The 19,654-nt window shown below is 43.4% G+C and overlaps 1 protein-coding gene across 1 annotated transcript in view; it reads left to right on the top strand.

Annotated features, from left to right (window-relative positions):
• LOC115195353 (noelin-3-like) overlaps nucleotides 1-17,053 on the top strand; it is a 47,403-nt gene extending 30,350 nt beyond the window's left edge. The window contains exons 2-6 of the mRNA XM_029755134.1: nucleotides 3,847-3,990; nucleotides 7,878-8,033; nucleotides 12,007-12,226; nucleotides 12,662-12,768; nucleotides 15,777-17,053. Coding sequence (XP_029610994.1) covers nucleotides 3,847-3,990; nucleotides 7,878-8,033; nucleotides 12,007-12,226; nucleotides 12,662-12,768; nucleotides 15,777-16,454 — 1,305 coding nt within the window. The 3' untranslated portion in view covers nucleotides 16,455-17,053. The remainder of the gene's footprint in view (nucleotides 1-3,846; nucleotides 3,991-7,877; nucleotides 8,034-12,006; nucleotides 12,227-12,661; nucleotides 12,769-15,776) is intronic.
• The last annotated feature ends 2,601 nt before the right edge of the window (nucleotides 17,054-19,654 follow it).

Below are 19,654 nucleotides of genomic sequence, written 5' to 3'. Positions count from 1 at the left end.
TCTCCTCTCTTCCTCTCTGTCTCTCTCTCCCCTCTCTCATCTCTCTCCTCTCTCTCTCTCTCTCTCCCCCTCTCTCCTCTCTTCTCTCCTCTCTCTCTTTATGTCTATTTCTCTATCTCTCTCTTTCTATCTCTCTCTCTCTGAAGTGACAGACAGATGATTAATGTTTTAATGGGATGGTTTTCTGAGAGCTGCATGTTTAAAGGAATGGAGAAAAAATAAGACACATGTCAATGTGTTTGCCTGTATTCCTTAAAAAAATATGTGTCTATTGATGCACCAGATCCTTAGGCAGCAATTACAGCCTCAAGTCTTCTTGGGTATGACTCTACAAGCTTGGCACACCAGTATTTGGGGAGTTTATCCCATTTTTTCCTGCAGATCCTCTCAAGCTCTGTGAAGTTGGATAGGGGAGCGTTGCTGCACAGCTATTTTCGGTTCTCTCCAGAGATGTTTGATCGGGTTCAAGTCCGGGATCTGGCTGAGCAACTCAAGGATATTCTGAGACTTGTCCCGAAGCCACTCCTACGTTGTCTTGGCTGTGTGCTTAGGGTCATTGTCCTGTTGGAAGGTGAACCTTCACCCCAGTCTGAGGTCCTGAGCGCTCTGGAGCAGGTTTTCATCAAGGATCTCTCTGTACTTTGCTCCGTTCATCTTTCCCTCAAACCTGACTAGTCTCCCAGTCCCTGCCGCTGAAAAACATCCCCACAGCATGATGTTGCAACCACCATACTTCACCATAGGGATGGTGCCAGGTTTCCTTAAGATGTGACGCTTGGCATTCAGGCCAAAATGTAAAATCTTGGTTTCATCAGACCAGAGAATCTTTTTCTCATGATCTGAGAGTCCTTTAGGTGCTTTTTGGCAAACTCCAAGTGGGCTGTCATGTGGCCTTTAGTGAGGAGTGGCTTCCGTCTGGCCACTCTACCGTAAGTGTCTGATTGGTGGAGTGTTGCAGAGATGGTTGTCCTTCTGGAAGGTTCTCCCATCTCCACAGATGAACTCTGGAGCTTTGTTAGAGTGACCATGGGGTTTTTGGTCTCCCCCGATTGCTCAGTTTGGCTAGGAAGCCAGCTCTAAGATGAGTCTTGGTGGTTCCAAACTTATTCCATTTAAGAATGAAGGAGGCCACTGTGTTCTTGCGGACCTTCAATGCAGCAATAAAAAAAAATCCCCATGATCTGGGCCTCGACAAAATCCTGTCTCGGAGCTCTACTGACAATTCCTCTGACCTCATGGCTTGGTTTTTGCTCATACACTGTGAACGGTGGGACCTTGTATAGACAGGTGTGTGCCTTTCCAAATCATGTCCAATCAATTGAATTCACCACAGGTGGACTCCAATCAAGTTGTAGAAACATCTCAAGGATGATAAATTAATAAATGGACAGGATGCACATGAGCTCAGTGTCGAGTCTCATAGCAAAGGGTCTAAATACTTATGTAAATAAGGTATTTTTGTTTATTCTTTGTAATACATTTGCAAACATTTCTAAAAAGCAGTTTTTGCTTTGTCATTATGGGATATTGTGTGTAGATAAATGAGGAAAAACATTGATTTAATACATTTTTGAATAAGGCTGTAACGTAACAAAATGTGGAAAAAGTCAAGGGGTCTGAATACTTTCCCGAATGCACTGTAGTTTTGTGGCAGCAAAAATAAAGGGTTAAATATGTCTAGAAAAAAGTAAAACATTTCCTTACTTTTGGATAAGGAAGCTATGTGGACACCTGCTTGTCGAACATCTCATTCCAAAATCATGGGCATTAATATGGAGTTGGTCCCCCCCCCTTTGCTGCTATAACAGCCTCCACTTTTCTGGGAAGGCTTTCCACTAGATGGACTTGCTTCCATTCAGCCACAAGAGCATTAGTGAGGTCGGGCACTGATGTTGGGTGACTGGCTCACAGTTACCGTTCCAATTCACAAAGGTTTTTGATGGTTTTGAGGACAGAGCTCTGTGCAGGCCAGTCAAGTTCTTCCACACAAACCATGTCTGTATGGACCTCACTTTGTGCATGTGGGCATTGTCTAGAATGTCATTGTATGCTGTAGCGTTATGATTTCCCTTCACTGGAACGAAGGGGCCTAGCTCGAACTATGAAAAACAGCCTCAGACCCCAAAAAACAGTAAACTTGAGCGTGCATAACTATCCCCCCCCCCCCCCCCAAAGTCAATACTTTGTAGAGCCACCTTTTGCAGCAATTACAGCTGCAAGTCTCTTGGGGTATGTCTCTATAAGCTTGGCACATCTAGCCACTGGGATTTTTTCCCATTCTTCAAGGCAAAACTGCTCCAGTTCCTTCAAGTTGGATGGGTTCCGCTGGTGGAAAGCAATATTTAAGTCATACCACAGATTCTCAATTGGATTGAGGTCTGGGCTTTGACCAGGCCATTCCAAGACATTTAAATGTTTCCCCTTAAACCACTCGAGTGTTGCTTTAGCCGTATGCTTAGGGTCATTGTTCTGCTGGAAGGTGAACCTTCGTCTCAGTCTCAAATCTCTGGAAGACTCAAACAGGTTTCCCTCAATAATTTTCCTGTATTTAGCGCCATATATCATTCTTTCAATACTGACCAGTTTCCCAGTCTCTGCCGATGAAAAACATCCCCACAGCATGATGCTGCCACCACCATGCTTAACTTTGGGGATGGTGTTCTCGTGGTGACGAGAGGTGTTGGGTTTGCGCCAGACATAGCGTTTTCCTTGATGGCCAAAAAGCTCAGTTTTAGTCTCATCTGACCAGAGTACCTTCTTCAATATGTTTGGGGAGTCTCCCACATGGCTTTTGGCGAACACCAAGCGTATTTGTAAGTCGCTCTGGATAAGAGCGTCTGCTAAATGACGTAAATGTAAATGTTAATGTATTTGCTTATTTTTTTCTTTGAGCAATGGCTTTTTTATGGCCACTCTTCCGTAAAGCCCAGCTCTGTGGAGTGTACGGCTTAAAGTGGTCCTATGGACAGATTCTCCAATCTCCGCTGTGGAGCTTTGCAGCTCCTTCAGGGTTATCTTTGGTTTCTGTGTTGCCTCTCTGATTAATGCCCTCCTTGCCTGTTCGTTGAGTTTAGGTGGGTGGTCCACACTTGGCAGGTTTGTTATGGTGCCATATACTTTACATTTTTATTTATGGATTTAATGGTGCTCTGTGGGATGTTCAATGTTTCAGATATTGTTTTATAACCCAACCCTGATCTTTACTTCTCCACAACTTTGTCCCTGACCTGTTTGGAGAGCTCCTTGGTCTTTATGGTGCCACTTGCTTGGTGGTGCCCCTTGCTTAGGGGTGTTGCAGACTCTGGGGTCTTTCAGAACTGGTGTATATATACTGAAATCATGTGACAGATCATGTGACACTTAAATAAAGTCCACCTGTGTGCAATCTAACACATTTTGTAACTTCTGAAGGTAATTGATTGCACCAGATCTTACTTAGGGGCTTCATAGTAAAGGGGGTGAATACATATGCAATCACCACTTTTCACTTTTTTGTTTTTTTATTATTAATTTTTTGGAACAAGTCATTTTTTAAATTTCACTTTACCAGTTTAGACTATTTTGTGTATGTCCATTACATAAATTCCAAATAAAAATCAATTTAAGTTACAGGTTGTAATGCAACAAAATAGGAAAAACGCCAAGGGGGATGAATACTTTTGCAAGGCACGGTATACTATAACATTTGACATATCTATCACTTTCCATCACTAGCTATATGATTATCTAGCTACCAGCTCACATTGAAAAATGTTTTCTTTCGTCCAACGTCATTTATCCAGGTTACTGATTCCCTTCACTGATATTTTCTTATTTGTGTGTTTGTTTGTTTGTTTGTATGTGTAGACCATCGGGCCTAAGGAGGGTTGGCAGGTGTACAGCTCAGCCCAGGATACTGACGGGCGGTGTATCTGCACGGTGGTGGCACCTGAACAGAACCTCTGCTCCAGAGACGCCAAGGGAAGACAGCTCCGCCAGCTACTGGAGAAGGTCACACACAAAGCAATACAGACACATACAGTACATACTCTCTCTATCAGGGCCGGTTCCAGGCATAAGCAACAGTTTAGGGCCCTGTGTCTGCTAGGGGGCCCCCAACCCCCCAAATGAAATAAATATATACTGTATATTTATTTTTGTAACTAAGTCAGGGTCTCAATTTTCTGTTGAGCGTTAGAGGTGCAATTTCAAAATGTTGGTGTGCATCAGCAGTTTTTCCCTGACAGTCACTCAATTAGCCCCCATGTCAGCTCAGGCAGATCACTCGAGATTGACTTCGTAATTGGACATCTGTCCAGCCACTAGTGGCAACAGTGAGTGCTCTTACCATCAAGTACAGTAGGCTTGGGTTTTGCGTCTTGTAGACTGGGGTGAAAAATGGGCATAATTCCATAACTCCGGATTCGAAGGTAATCCCATGACTCCAGATCCAAAGGTAATCCCATGACTCCAGATCCAAAGGTAATCCCATGACTCCAGATCCAAAGGTAATCCCATGACTCCAGATCCAAAGGTAATCCCATGACTCAAATAGAATAACATTTGATTTGTCAATTGCGCCAAATACAACATCTTACCGTGAAATCATTACTTACAAGCCCTTAACCAACAATTCAGAAAAACAATTTTAAGTAAGAAAATATTTGGTAAACATTTTTTTTTTCAAATAAAAAATTAACTAAAGCAAGAAAAAAAAGTTACACAATCAATTAACAATAATGAGGCTATATACATGTACAGGGGGTTCAGGTACCGAGTCAATGTGCATAGATAATAAACAGCGAGTAGCAGCAATGCAAAAAAGGGGGTCAATGAAAATTGTCCGGGTAGCCATTTGATTAACTTTTTAGCAGTTTAATGGCTTTGGGGTAGAAGCTGTTAAGAAGCGTTTTGGACCTAGAATTTGCGCTCCGGTACTACTTGCCGTGCGGTACCGCCTGGTATAGAGAGTTCCTGGATGGCAGGAAGCTTGTGCCCAGTGATGTACTGGGCCATACGTACTACCCTCGGATGCCAAGCAGTTCCCATACCAAGTGGTGATGTAACCAAGATGCTCTCGATGGTGCAGCTGTAGAACTTTTTGAGTATCTGAGGAACCATGCCAAATCTTTTCAGTCTCCTGAGGGGGAATAGGCATTGACATGCCCTCTTCACGACTGTGTTGGTGTGTTTGGACCATGATGGTTTGGTAGTGATGTGGACGCCAAGGAACTTGAAGCTCTCGACCCACTACACTACAGCCCACTCGATGTTAATTGGGGCGTGCACCTGTAGTCCCCGATGAGCTCTTTTGTCTTGATCACATTGAGGGAGAGGTTGTTGACCTGGCTCCACATTGACAGGTCTCTGACCTCCTCCCTGTAGGCTGTCTCATCATTGTCGGTGATCAGGCCTACCACCGTTGTGTCATTGGCAAAACTTAATGATGGTGTTGAAGTCATGTGTGGCCACGCAGTTGTGGGTGAACAGGGAGTACTGGAGGGGACTAAGCACACACCCCTGAGGTGCCCCTGTGTTGAGGATCAACTTGACAGATGTGTTGTTGCCTACCCTTACCACCTGCGGGTGGCCCATCAGGAAGTCCACGATCCAGTTGCAAAGGGAGGTGTTTAGTCCCAGGGTCCTTAGCTTTGTGATGAGCTGTAGTAGTCAAAGACCAGCATTCTTATGTAGGTGTTCCTTTTGTCCAGGTGGGAAAGGGCAGTGTGGAGTGCAATCGAGATGGTGCAGTATGCACATTGTAGTGAGTCTAGGGTTTCTGGGATGATGGTGTTGATGTGAGCCATGACCAGACTTTCAAAGCACTTCATGGCTCTAGATGTGAGTGCTATGGGACGTTAGTCATTTAGGCAGGTTTTCTTGGCACAAAGGGACTGTGGTTGGTTGCTTGAAACATGTAGATATTACAGAGTCGGTCAGGGAGAGGTTGACAATGTCAGTGAAGACACTTGCCAATTGGTCAGCGCATGCTCTGAGTACGTGTCCTGGTAATTCGTCTGGCCCTGCGGCCTTGTGAATGTTGACCTGTTTAAAGGTTTTACTTACATTGGCTATGACAAGCGTGATCACACAGTCATCCAGAATAGCTGGTGCTCTCATGCATGGTTCAGTGTTGCTTGCCTTGAAGAAAGCAAAGAAGGTATTTAGCTCATCTGGTAGGCTCTGGGCAGCTCACGGCTGAGTTTCCCTGTGTAATCAACTCAACACCTACCACGGAATCAAGACAATACCTACCATAGAATCAAGACAATACCTACCATAGAATCAAGACAACACCTACCATAGAATCAAGACAACACCTACCATATAATCAACACAACACCTACCATAGAATCACCTAGAAGTAATGTAACAGCACTCGGCCACATCTTAGCAACACCTGTTGTGAAAGGGTTAAAAGTCACACTACATTACAAAGGGAGTCTTGTCTATTCAAAGTGAAAGATCCCTTATATAAGATGCTGTGTCTTTTTTAAGTTCTGAAACTCAGTATACTTAACACAATTATTTTATCCATTCTGAGGTGATCTATCATACACATTATTGTACCTCTGCGAGGTCAGAGCATAAGTGGAGTGATTCATTAGATTTTTTATTTTATTTCACCTTTATTTAACCAGGTAAACTAGTTGAGAACAAGTTCTCATTTGCAACTGCGACCTGGCCAAGATAAAGCAAACAGTTCGACACATACAACAACACAGAGTTACACATGGAATAAACAAACATACAATCAATAATACAGTAGAAAAATGTATATACAGTGTGTGCAAATGAGGTAGGATAAGAGAGGTAAGGCAATAAATAGGCCATGGTGGCGAAGTAATTACAATACAGCAATTAAACACTGGAATGGTAGGATGTGCAGAAGATGAATGTGCAAGTAGAGATACTGGGGTGCAAAGGAGCAAGATAAATAAATATATACAGTATGGGGATGAGGTAGATTGGATGGGCTATTTACAGATGAGCTATGTACAGGTGCAGTGATCTGTGAGCTGCTCTGACAGCTGGTGCTTAAAGCTAGTGAGGGATGTAAGAGTTTCCGGCTTTAGAGATTTTTGCAGTTTGTTCCAGTCATTGGCAGCAGAGAACTGGAAGGAGAAGCGGCCAAAGGAATAATTGGCTTTGGGGGTGACCAGTGAGATATACATGCTGGAGCGCATGCTACGGGTGGGTGCTGCTATGGTGACCAGTGAGCTGAGATAAGACGGGGCTTTACCTAGCAGAGACTAGTAGATGACCTGGAGCCAGTGGGTTTGGCGACGAGTATGAAGCGAGGGCCAGCCAACGAGGGCATACAGGTCTCAGTGGTGGGTAGTATATGGGGCTTTGGTGACAAAACGGACAGCCAAGTTGTTAGTCATATGGGAGGGGAAGCTCATATCGTCTGTTAAGGAGCATTTTGTTGTTCACTTGTGATGGCCGTATGCTCAAATACAGTATTTAAACAGGGCTGAATTCCAACTTGCCTTGGTGTGTGTGTATGTAATTCAGTCTTTCACCTACATATTTATTTTATTTTACCTTTATTTAACTAGGCAAGTCAGTTAAGAACAAATTCTTATTTTCAATGACAGCCTAGGAACAGTGGGCTAACTGCCTTGTTCAGGGGCAGAACGACAGATTTTTACCTTGTCAGCTCGGGGATTTGATCTAGCATCCTTTCGGTTACTGTAAGCTCAGTTCTTGTTTGAGAAGGTTGTGTAGATTTAATTTTGCTTGGTTCCAGATTGGTCTGTGCTGTCTTGACAACTCCTATGGTCATGGCCATCATGCCAAACACAAACAGATCTGGGTCAACTAGGCTAGATTGAATGTGCTTCTGTTTGTTGTAGTCCAGAACATATTGGAGGTAGTTGTATTCTCTGATCCAGGTGCAGAACATGTCCCAGTCCATTGAGGTGTTGAACCTGCGGACCCAGAGGGACTTCCAGTACGTCATGAAGATGGAGAATCAGATGAAAGGGCTCCAGACCACGCTCAGACAGATAGAAGATGACAGGAAGACCATTATAACCAGGAACTTCCAGGTACAGAACATTACAGCACTAGAATACAATAAAGTACAGAACATTCCAGCACTAGAATACATTAAAGTACAGAACATTCCAGCACTAGAATACATTAAAGTACAGAACATTACAGCACTAGAATACAATAAAGTAGAGAACATTACAGCACTAGAATACATTAAAGTACAGAACAGTACAGCACTAGAATACATTCAAGTACAGAACAGTACAGCAATAGGATGCATTAAAGTACAGAACATTACAGCACTAGAATACATTAAAGTACAGAACATTCCAGCACTAAAATACAGAACATTGTTTATAAATAGGCCCAGGTGATTTTCCTGACCACATCACCTGAGCAGAGAGGCCTCCTCTTCTTCTATTATGGCCATTCTCTTCACTCTGCTCCTTCTACCATTATGGAATCTTCTCTCTTCACTCTTCTCCTTCTAGCATTATGGCCTCATCTCTTCTAGCATTATGGCCTCTTCTCTTCTACCATTATGTTCTCTTCTCTCTTCTATTCTACCATTATGGCCTATTCTCTTCACTATTCACCTTCTACCATTATGGCCTATTCTCTTCACTCTTCTCTTCTACCATTATGGCATCTTCTATTCTACCATTATGGCCTCTTCTCTTCTCTCTTCTCTTCTACTATTATGGCCTCTTCTCTTCACTCTTCTCCTTCTACCATTACGGCCTCTTCTCTTCTACCATTAAGGCCTAGTCTCTCTTCCCTTCTGCCATTATGGCCTCTTCTACCACTATGGCCTCTTCTCTCTTCTCTTCTACCATTATGGCCTCTTCTCTTCTTCCCTTCTACCGTAATGGCTTCTTCTCTTCTCTCTTCTCCTTCTCCTTCTACCATTATGTCCTCTTCTCTTCTACCATTATGGCCTCTTCTCTCTTCTCTTCTACCATTATGGCCTCTTCTACCACTATGGCCTCTTCTCTCTTCTCTTCTACCATTATGGCCTCTTCTCTTCTTCCCTTCTACCGTAATGGCTTCTTCTCTTCTCTCTTCTCCTTCTCCTTCTACCATTATGTCCTCTTCTCTTCTACCATTATGGCCTCTTCTCTCTTCTCTTCTACCATTATGGCCTCTTCTCTTCTTCCCTTCTACCGTAATGGCTTCTTCTCTTCTCTCTTCTCCTTCTCCTTCTACCATTATGTCCTCTTCTCTTCTACCATTATGGCCTCTTCTCTCTTCTCTTCTACCATTATGGCCTCTTCTACCATTATGGCCTCTTCTCTCTTCTCTTCTACCATTATGGCCTCTACTCTTCTCTCTTCCCTTCTACCGTAATGGCCTCTTCTCTTCTCTCTTCAATCTTCTCCTTCTACCATTATGGCCTCTTCACTTCTACCATTATGGCCTATTCTATTTTCTCTTCTCCTTCTACCATTATGGCCTCTTCTCTCTTCTCTTCTACCATGATGGCCTCTTCTCTCTTCTCTTCTACCATGATGGCCTCTTCTCTCTTCTCTTCTACTATAATGGCCTCTTCTCTTCACTCTTTTCCTTCTACCATTATGGCCTCTTCTCTTCTATCATTTTGGCCTCTTCTCGCTTCTCCTTCTACCATTATGGCCTCTTCACTTCTACCATTATGGCCTAGTCTCTTTTCTCTTCTCTTCTGTCATTAAGGCCGCTTCTCTTCACTCTTCTCCTTCTACCATTATGGTCTCTTCTCTTCTATCTTCTCCTTCTACCATTATGGCCTCTTCGCTCTTCTCTTCTACCATTATGGCCTCTTCTGTTCACTCTTCTCCTTCTGCCATTATGGCCTCTTCTCCCTTATCTTCCACCATTTTGTCCTCTTTTCTCTTCTCCTTCTATCATTATGGCCTCTTCTCGCTTCTCCTTCTACCATTATGGCCTCTTCACTTCTACCATTATGGCCTAGTCTCTTTTCTCTTCTCTTCTGTCATTATGGCTGCTTCTCTTCTCTCTTCTCTTCTACCATTATGGCCTCTTCTACCATTATGGCCTCTTCTCTTCACTCTTCTCCTTCTGCCATTATGGCCTCTTCTCTTCACTCTTCTCCTTCAACCATTATGGCCTCTTCTCTTCACTCTTCTACCATTATGGCCTCTTTCTTCTCCTTCTACCATTATGGCCTCTTCTCTTCACTCTTCCCCTTCTACCATTATGGCCTCTTCTCTTCACTCTTCTCCTTCTACCATTATGGCCTCTTCTCTTCTACCATTATGGCCTCTTCTCTTCTCTCTTCTCTTCAACCATTATGGCTTCTTCTCTCTTCTCCTTCTACCATTATGGCCTCTTCTCTCTTCTCCTTCTACCATGATGGACTCTTCTCTTCTACCATTATGGCCTAGTCTCTTCTCTCCTCTCCTTCTACCATGATGGACTCTTCTCTTCAATCTTCTCCTTCTACGATTATGGTCTCTTCTCTTCTACCATTATGGCATAGTCTCTTCTCTCTTCCCTTCTACCATGATGGCCTCTTCACTTCTACCATTATGGCCTCTTTTCTTCTTCTTCTACCATTATTGCTAGTCTTTTTTCTCTTCACTTCTGACATTTTGGCTGCTTCTCTTCACTCTTTTCCTTTTACCATTATGGCATATTCTCTTTTCTCTTCTCTTCTACCATTATGGCATCTTTTACCATTATGGCCTATTCTCTTCGCTCTTCTCCTTCTACCATTATGGCCTCTTCTCTTCTACTGTTATGGCCTCTTCTCTTCTCCTCCTACCATTATGGCATATTTTCTTCTCCTTCTACCATTAAGGCCACTTCTCTTCACTCTTCTCCTTCTACCATTATAGCATATTATTTTCACTCTTCTCCTTCTACCATTATTGCTTCTTCTCTTCTACCATTATGGCCTAGTCTCTTTTCTCTTCTTTTCTGCCATTGTGGCCTCTTCTCTTCTACCATTATGGACTTCTCTTCTCTCTTCTGTCATTATGGCCTCTTTTCTTCTGCCATTATGGCCTCTTCTCTTCTACCATTATGGACTTCTCTTCTCTTCTACCATTATGGCCTCTTCTCTCTTCTCTTCTACCATTATGGCCTCTCTTCTACCATTATGGCATCTTCTCTCTTCTCTTCTTCCGTTATGGCCTCTTCTCTTTTCTTCTCTCTTCCACCATTATGGCCTTTTCTCTTATATTCTCTTCTCTCTTCTCTTCTGCCACGAAGGCTGCTTCTCTTCTCTTCTGTTCTACCATCATGGCCTCTTCTCTTCTCTTTTGATTCTACCATTATGGCCTATCTCTGTCTTTATGCCTGCCTCTGTCACTATCACTGTCACTGTGCCTGTCTCTGTCACGGTCACTGTCTCTCTCTGTCTCTGTCACGTTGCCTGTCTCTGTGTCTGTGCCTGTGCCTCTCTCTGTTTCTGTGTCTGTCTCTGTCTCTCTGCCTGCCTCTGTGTCTGTCTCTGTGCCTGTCTCTGTCTCTGTCTTTATGCCTCTCTCTGTCTCTGTCACGTTGCCTGTCTCTGTCTCTGTGCGTGTCTCTGTCTCATGCCTATGTCTGTCTGTGGGCCTGTCTCTGTGCCTGTCTCTGTGCGTGTCTCTGTCTCATGCCTATGTCTGTCTGTGGGCCTGTCTCTGTGTCTGTGTCTGTGTCTGTCTCTGTACCTGTCTCTGTGCCTGTCTCTGTCTCTGTCTTTATGCCTCTCTCTGTCTCTGTCACGTTGCCTGTCTCTGTCTCTGTGCGTGTCTCTGTCTCATGCCTATGTCTGTCTGTGGGCCTGTCTCTGTGCCTGTCTCTGTGCGTGTCTCTGTCTCATGCCTATGTCTGTCTGTGGGCCTGTCTCTGTGCCTGTGTCTGTGTCTGTGCCTATGTCTATGCCACTCTCTGTTTCTGTGTCTGTCTCTGTCTCTGTGCCTGCCTCTGTGTCTGTCTCTGTACCTGTCTCTGTGCCTGTCTCTGTGTCCGTCTCTGTGCCTGTCTCTGTTTTTGTGTTTGTCTATGTCTCTGTGTCCATCTCTGTCTATGTGTCTGCTGCAGGAGCTGAAGAACAAGATGGATGAGCTGCAGCCTCTGATCCCTGTGTTGGAGCAGTACAAGACAGATGCCCAGCTCATCTCCTCGTTTAAAGAGGAGATCAGGAACCTGTCCATGGTGCTCACAGCCATTCAGGAAGAGATGGGGGCATACGACTATGATGAGCTCTACCAGAGGGTCCTTAGACTGGACAGCAGGCTGCACAACTGCATGGGCAAACTCAGTGAGTAGAACCAGATCAATATCGACTGCGTGGGCAAACTCAGTGAGTAGAACCAGATCAACATCGACTGCGTGGGAAAATCCAGTGAGTAGAACCAGATCAGTATCGACTTCGTGGGCAAACAAAGTGAGCGGTCAGTTGTAAATGCTTGTGCTCATATATAACTCTGCAACACCATGTGGAATACCACATGCAGTTTTAGCAAACAGCTTTCACATGCAGTCAATACCTACAGGCCAATTGATTTATTCCGATATGACTGCTTGAGGCCTAGAGCTTAGAGTGTGCTTGTCTCCAACAGCCTGGTTTTAATATGTACAGCGTTGTTCAGTATATTTTCACAGTGTCGCAGGCATGAAATTGACTTGTGAGAATCTAGTAAGAAGAGGAGAAAGAAAAACAGTACGTCTTACCACTGTATTTCTTTATTAACAGCATGTGGGAAATTAATGAAACTCACTGGACCTGTAACAATAAAGACATCTGGCACCCGGTTCGGAGCATGGTTGACTGACCCACAGGCCTCTCGGAGAAACAACAGGGTGAGTTATGGGATGGGAGTGGATGAGGTGGGAGGTGATAGCTCTGTCTGCGGGTGTGTCTCTGGGTGTTAAATCAACATCTCTGTTTTGTTTCCTGGACTAATAAGGAAGGATTTATAACAATAATCAAAGACTGTCATGACCTAATATCATGGGGTTGGTTTTCTTCTAGGGGTTTCTGAGATGGGGGATATTCAATAGCTTTTCTGATGCAGAGGATCGTTTATTTTGATTCATAAGGCCTTGTGAAGTGGTCCAGGTATTATATTTACAATGCCTTGTGAAGTAGTTCAGGTATTAGATTCATAAGGCCTTGTGAAGTGGTTCAGGTATTAGGTTCATAAGGCCTTGTGAAGTGGTTCAGGTATTAGGTTCATAATGCCTTGTGAAGTGGTTCAGGTATTAGGTTCATAAGGCCTTGTGAAGTGGTTCAGGTATTAGGTTCATAAGGCCTTGTGAAGTGGTTCAGGTATTAGGTCCATAAGGCCTTGTGAAGTGGTTCAGGTATTAGGTTCATAAGGCCTTGTGAAGTGGTTCAGGTATTAGGTTCATAAGGCCTTGTGAAGTGGTTCAGGTATTAGGTTCATAATGCCTTGTGAAGTGGTTCAGGTATTAGGTTCATAAGGCCTTGTGAAGTGGTTCAGGTATTAGGTTCATAATGCCTTGTGAAGTGGTTCAGGTATTAGGTTCATAAGGCCTTGTGAAGTGGTTCAGGTATTAGGTTCATAAGGCCTTGTGAAGTGGTTCAGGTATTAGGTTCATAAGGCCTTGTGAAGTGGTTCAGGTATTAGGTTCATAAGGCCTTGTGAAGTGGTTCAGGTATTAGGTTCATAAGGCCTTGTGAAGTGGTTCAGGTATTAGGTTCATAAGGCCTTGTGAAGTGGTTCAGGTATTAGGTTCATAGGCCTTGTGAAGTGGTTCAGGTATTAGGTTCATAAGGCCTTTTGAAGTGGTTCAGGTATTAGGTTCATAAGGCCTTTTGAAGTGGTTCAGGTATTAGGTTCATAAGGCCTTGTGAAGTGGTTCAGGTATTAGGTTCATAAGGCCTTGTGAAGTGGTTCAGGTATTAGGTTCATAGGCCTTGTGAAGTGGTTCAGGTATTAGGTTCATAAGGCCTTTTGAAGTGGTTCAGGTATTAGGTTCATAAGGCCTTGTGAAGTGGTTCAGGTATTAGGTTCATAATGCCTTGTGAAGTGGTTCAGGTATTAGGTTCATAAGGCCTTGTGAAGTGGTTCAGGTATTAGGTTCATAATGCCTTGTGAAGTGGTTCAGGTATTAGGTTCATAATGCCTTGTGAAGTGGTTCAGGTATTAGGTTCATAAGGCCTTGTGAAGTGGTTCAGGATTAGGTTCATAAGGCCTTGTGAAGTGGTTCAGGTACATTGCCTTGCAAAAGTATTCATCCCCCTTGCCATTTTCTTCTATTTTGTTGCATTTCAACCTGTAATTTAAATTGATTTTTATTTGAATTTCATGTAATGGACATACACAAAACAGTCCAAATTGGTGAAGTGAAATGAAAAAAAGAACATGGTAAAAAAAAAGTTTTTAAATTAAAAGTTGTGCGTGCATGAATATTCACCCCCTTTGCTATGAAGCCCCTAAATAAGATCTGGTGCAACCAATTACCTTCAGAATTCACATAATTAGTTAACTAAAGCCCACCTGTGTGCAATGTAAGTGTCACATGATCTGTCACATGATCTCAGTATATATACACCTATTCTGAAAGGCCCCCAGAGTCTGCATCACCAATAAGCAAGGGGCAGCACCAAGCAAGTGGCACCATGAAGACCAAGGCGCTCTCCAAACAGGTTGTGGAGAAGTAAAGATCAGGGTTGGGTTCTAAAAAAATATTCAAAACTTTGAACAGCCCATAGAGCACCATTTAATCCATTATTAAAAAATGTAAAGAATATGGCACCACAACAAACCTGCCAAGAGAGGGCAGCCCACCAAAACTCACGGACCAGTCAAGGAGGGCATTAATCAGAGAGGCAACAAAGAGACAAAAGATAACCCTGAAGGAGCTGCAAATTATTTGTCCATAGGACCACTTTAAGCCGTTCATTCCACAGAGCTGGGCTTTACGGAAGAGTGGCCAGAAAAAAAGCCATTGCTTAAAGAAAAAAATAAGCGAACATGTTTGGTGTTTGCCAAAAGACATGTGGGAGTCTCCCCAAATATACGGAAGAAGGTACTCTGGTCAGATGAGGCTAAAATTGAGCTTTTTGGCCATCAAGGAAAACACTATGTCTGGCGCAAACCCAACACCTCTCATCACCGCGAAAACACCATCCCCACAGTGAAGCATGGTGGTGGCAGTCTTCCAGAGATTTGAGACTGGGACGGAGGTTCACCTTCCAGCAGGACAATGACCCTAAGCATACTGCTAAAGCAACACTCGAGTGGATTAAGGGGAAACATTTAAATGTCTTGGAATGGCCTAGTCGTAGCACAGACCTCAATCCAATTGAGAATCTGTGGTATGACTTAAAGATTGCTGTACATCAGCGGAACCCATCCAACTTGAAGGAGCTGGAGCAGTTTTGCCTTGAAAGATGGACAAAAATCCCAGTGGCTAGATGTGCCAAGCTTATAGAGACATACCCCAAGAGACTTGCAGCTGTAATTGCTGCAAAAGTTGGCTCTACAAATATATTGACTTTGGGGGGGTGAATAGTTATGCACGCTCAATGTTTGTTTCACAATAAAAATATTTTGCATCTTCAAAGTGGTAGGCATGTTTTGTTAATCAAATGATACAAACTCCCCCCAAAGAAAATCTATTTTAATTCCAGGTTGTAAGGCAACAAAATAGGAAAAATGCCAAGGAGGGTGAATACTTTCGCAAGCCACTGTATATTCATAAGGGAGATGGAGAAAGAAGTCACCTTTCCGTAAAGATATTTAAGTGTATGTTGCATGTTAACTCAGTCAGTGTTCAGTCTAATACATATCAGCTTGTGATTTCCACTAATTCCTGCTATTCATCTTTCTTTGACATAGGTCTGGTACATGGACAGCTACACCAACAGTAAGATTGTACGTGAGTACAAGACCATGGACGACTTTGTAGCTAATGTGGTGTCTCGAACCTACAACCTCCCGTTTAAATGGGAGGGAACCGGTCACGTGGCGTACAATGGATCCCTGTATTACAACAAGTACCAGAGCAACATCATCGTCAAGTACAGTTTTGAGACGGGTCGGGTGTTGGCTCAGCGGGCTCTGGAGTACGCCGGCTTCCACAATACCTACCCCTACTCCTGGGGCGGATACTCTGACATCGATGTCATGGCCGACGAACTGGGCATGTGGGTAGTGTACGCAACCAATCAGAACGCGGGAAATATCGTCATCGCCCAGATGGACCCGGACACCCTGGAACTCCAGAAGACTTGGAACACAGAATATTCCAGACGGAACGCGGGGGAATCCTTTATGATCTGCGGAACACTCTACATCACCAACTCTCACCTGACGGGTGCTAAGGTTTACTACTCATACTCCACCAAGACCTCCAGCTATGAGTACACAGACATCCCGTTCCACAACCAGTACTTTCACATCTCCATGCTGGCCTATAACGCCAGAGAGAGGGCCCTCTATGGCTGGAACAATGGACACCAGGTGCTGTTCAATGTCACTCTGTTCCACGTCATCAAAACCCAAGACGACTCCTAGAGGACACGGGAGATGAAATGTCACAAGTCCTCATATGGACACCGTAGAAATGACAACAGCAACTTTCCAAGGCAAAGCGCCATCATTTGTGATATAAACAGGGACCTTGTTGCTTACAACCATGTTCATGTTTTTCCTCACCTCCTCCCTAAAGTGAACTCCTCTGTCATTACATTGCCATTACTTGAAGAAATTGCCTTTTTTATATTTTCTGGGCCAGAACACTTGAGGTGACTTGAACATGGACAGAATGTCATAGATTCTATTTATCCTTTCTTCTTCTTTTTTTCTTTTTCCATCGCTGCTGAAAATAGGACTTTACTGTTTGGCCTTATTTACTGCTGTCTTTAGGTTCTCTATGATCCACAGGTGTGCATGAATGTCTGACATTTTGTCTGCTGTAATTTACGATGATACAGTGTATTTGCTATGTTTCTGTACTAGATGTCCTTCAGTTCTCACAGTGTTTGTAGTGACGTCTATTTAAAGTATTTAAACCTGGTTTAAGGTCCTCTCCAGAGTATTTGCTGCCATTTTACAAAGGGAAATGGACAGTCTTATTATGGAAAACATTGTGGTAACAATTGTATGTCTCTATGCGAAAGCTAAGTTAATATTTTTTTTGTTATAAAATACTGTATCAAAAGTGTATCGGTTTTTTGATTTGTGTTTCAAAGGCATTACCTCTTATAGCACAAAACTGAAACCGACCAATCCAGCACCAAAGTAATTCAATGCTTTTATCTTGGTATGGATATGCTGCATCTTGATATACACTAAGTGCACTAAACATTAACAACTGCTCTTTCCAAGACATGGACTGACCAGGTGAATCCAGTTGAAACCTGATGTCACTTGTTTAAATCCACCTCAATCATTGTAGATGAAGGGGAGGAGACAGGTTAAAGAATGATTTTTTTAGCATTGAGACAACTGAGACATGGATTGTGTATCTGTGCCATTCAGAGTGAATGGACAAGACAGAAAATGTAAGTGCCTTTGAATGGAGTATGGTAGTAGGTGACAGGCACACCGGTTTGTGTCAAGAACTGTAACGCTTCTGGGTTCTTCAAGCTCAGCAGTTTTCTGTGTGTATCAAGAATGATACACCACCCAAAGGACATGCAGCCAACTTAACACAACTGTGGGAAGCATTGGAGTCAACATGGGCCAGCGTTCCTGTGGAACGCTTTCGACCCCTTGTAGAGTCCATGCCCCGACAAAGTAAAGGGGGGGCTGCAACTCAATATACTCTCACACAAACACACATGTGTACACACACACATACACACAAACACACACATTGTTGTCACGCTCAACATGTTCTGCCAGCATCTTGATATCTGTTCTACCTGTAGTCTGCCTGCATCTTGATATCTGTTCTACCTGTAGTCTGCCTGCATCTTGATGTCTGTTCTACCTGTAGTCAGCCAGCATCTTGATATCTGTTCTACCTGTAGTCTGCCAGCATCTTGATGTCTGTTCTACCTGTAGTCTGCCAGCATCTTGATATCTGTTCTACCTGTAGTCAGCCAGCATCTTGATGTCTGTTCTACCTGTAGTCTGCCAGCATCTTGATGTCTGTTCTACCTGTAGTCAGCCAGCATCTTGATATCTGTTCTACCTGTAGTCTGCCTGCATCTTGATATCTGTTCTACCTGTAGTCTGCCAGCATCTTGATATCTGTTCTACCTGTAGTCTGCCAGCATCTTGATATCTGTTCTACCTGTAGTCTGCCAGCATCTTGATATCTGTTCTACCTGTAGTCTGCCAGCATCTTGATATCTGTTCTACCTGTAGTCTGCCTGCATCTTGATATCTGTTCTACCTGTAGTCTGCCAGCATCTTGATATCTGTTCTACCTGTAGTCTGCCTGCATCTTGATATCTGTTCTACCTGTAGTCTGCCTGCATCTTGATATCTGTTCTACCTGTAACATTTTTGTAAGAAGTCTGCCTGATAATACAACTCTGAAATAGGGAAATATCGTAGTCAGAATAAAATATAAAAACTCAACATCTTCCTGCCAAGATAAAAACAGCTCGGCTGAAGGGAATCCTATTATGAAGGCCCCGTTTATGAATAATGATGATGATGATGATGATGATGGATTGCAAAGATTGGAATTTTCATTTATCTGTTCTAAAGCTTTTTTGTCTGATGGTTGAGTGCTATCCTTTGGCATTCCAATCAGGAACAGGCAGAGAAGAGCTGGGAGGATTCAGATTGCTGACTGCATCACCCCCCAGGCCCCACCCTTTGCATCCATATACTCATATTGTAGCTCAGTTTCTGTCACCAACACTGACTGTATATGGTAACTATCTATTTTATAAACACGCAAGCACATACACACTCTCTCTCTCACACACACACACACACACACACACACACACACACACACACACACACACACACACACACACACACACACACACACACACACACACACACACACACACACACACACACACACAAACATAATTTCTGATAAAATCACCAATCTGTCTGGTTTGACAGTTTTACAGTAGCAGGCCATGAGACATACTAAATCATTGACCATCTCTCTCCCTCCACTCCACTTCTCTTAAAATAACTACTACACCTCTCTACCTCCCCCTCCTCTTCTCTTAAAAAAGCAACACATCTCTCCCTCCCCTTCTCTTAAACAACACCTCTCTCCCTCCCCTTCTCTTAAACAACACCTCTCTCCCTCCCCTTCTTTTCTCTTAAAAAACAACACCTCTCTCCCTCCTCTTCTCTTAAAAAACAACACCTCTCTCCCTCCTCTTCTCTTAAAAAACAACACCTCTCTCCCTCCTCTTCTCTTCTCTTAAAAAACAACACCTCTCTCCCTCCTCTTCTCTTAAAAAACAACACCTCTCTCCCTCCTCTTCTCTTAAAAAACAACACCTCTCTCCCTCCTCTTCTCTTCTCTTAAAAAACAACACCTCTCTCCCTCCTCTTCTCTTCTCTTAAAAAACAACACCTCTCTCCCTCCCCTTCTATTCTCTTAAAAAACAACACCTCTCTCCCTCCTCTTCTCTTAAAAAACAACCCCTCTCTCCCTCCTCTTCTCTTAAAAAACAACACCTCTCTCCCTCCCCGTCTCTTCTCTTCGAAAAATAACAATAGTAAAGTGCCTAACACTATCATGAATCCAAATTGATTTCCCATCTAGAGGCCTCGACTACAAATGT

Source organism: Salmo trutta, chromosome 6 (assembly GCF_901001165.1).
Source record: "Salmo trutta chromosome 6, fSalTru1.1, whole genome shotgun sequence".
NCBI lineage: Eukaryota > Metazoa > Chordata > Actinopteri > Salmoniformes > Salmonidae > Salmo > Salmo trutta.
This window is presented reverse-complemented; position numbering and strand designations above follow the sequence as displayed.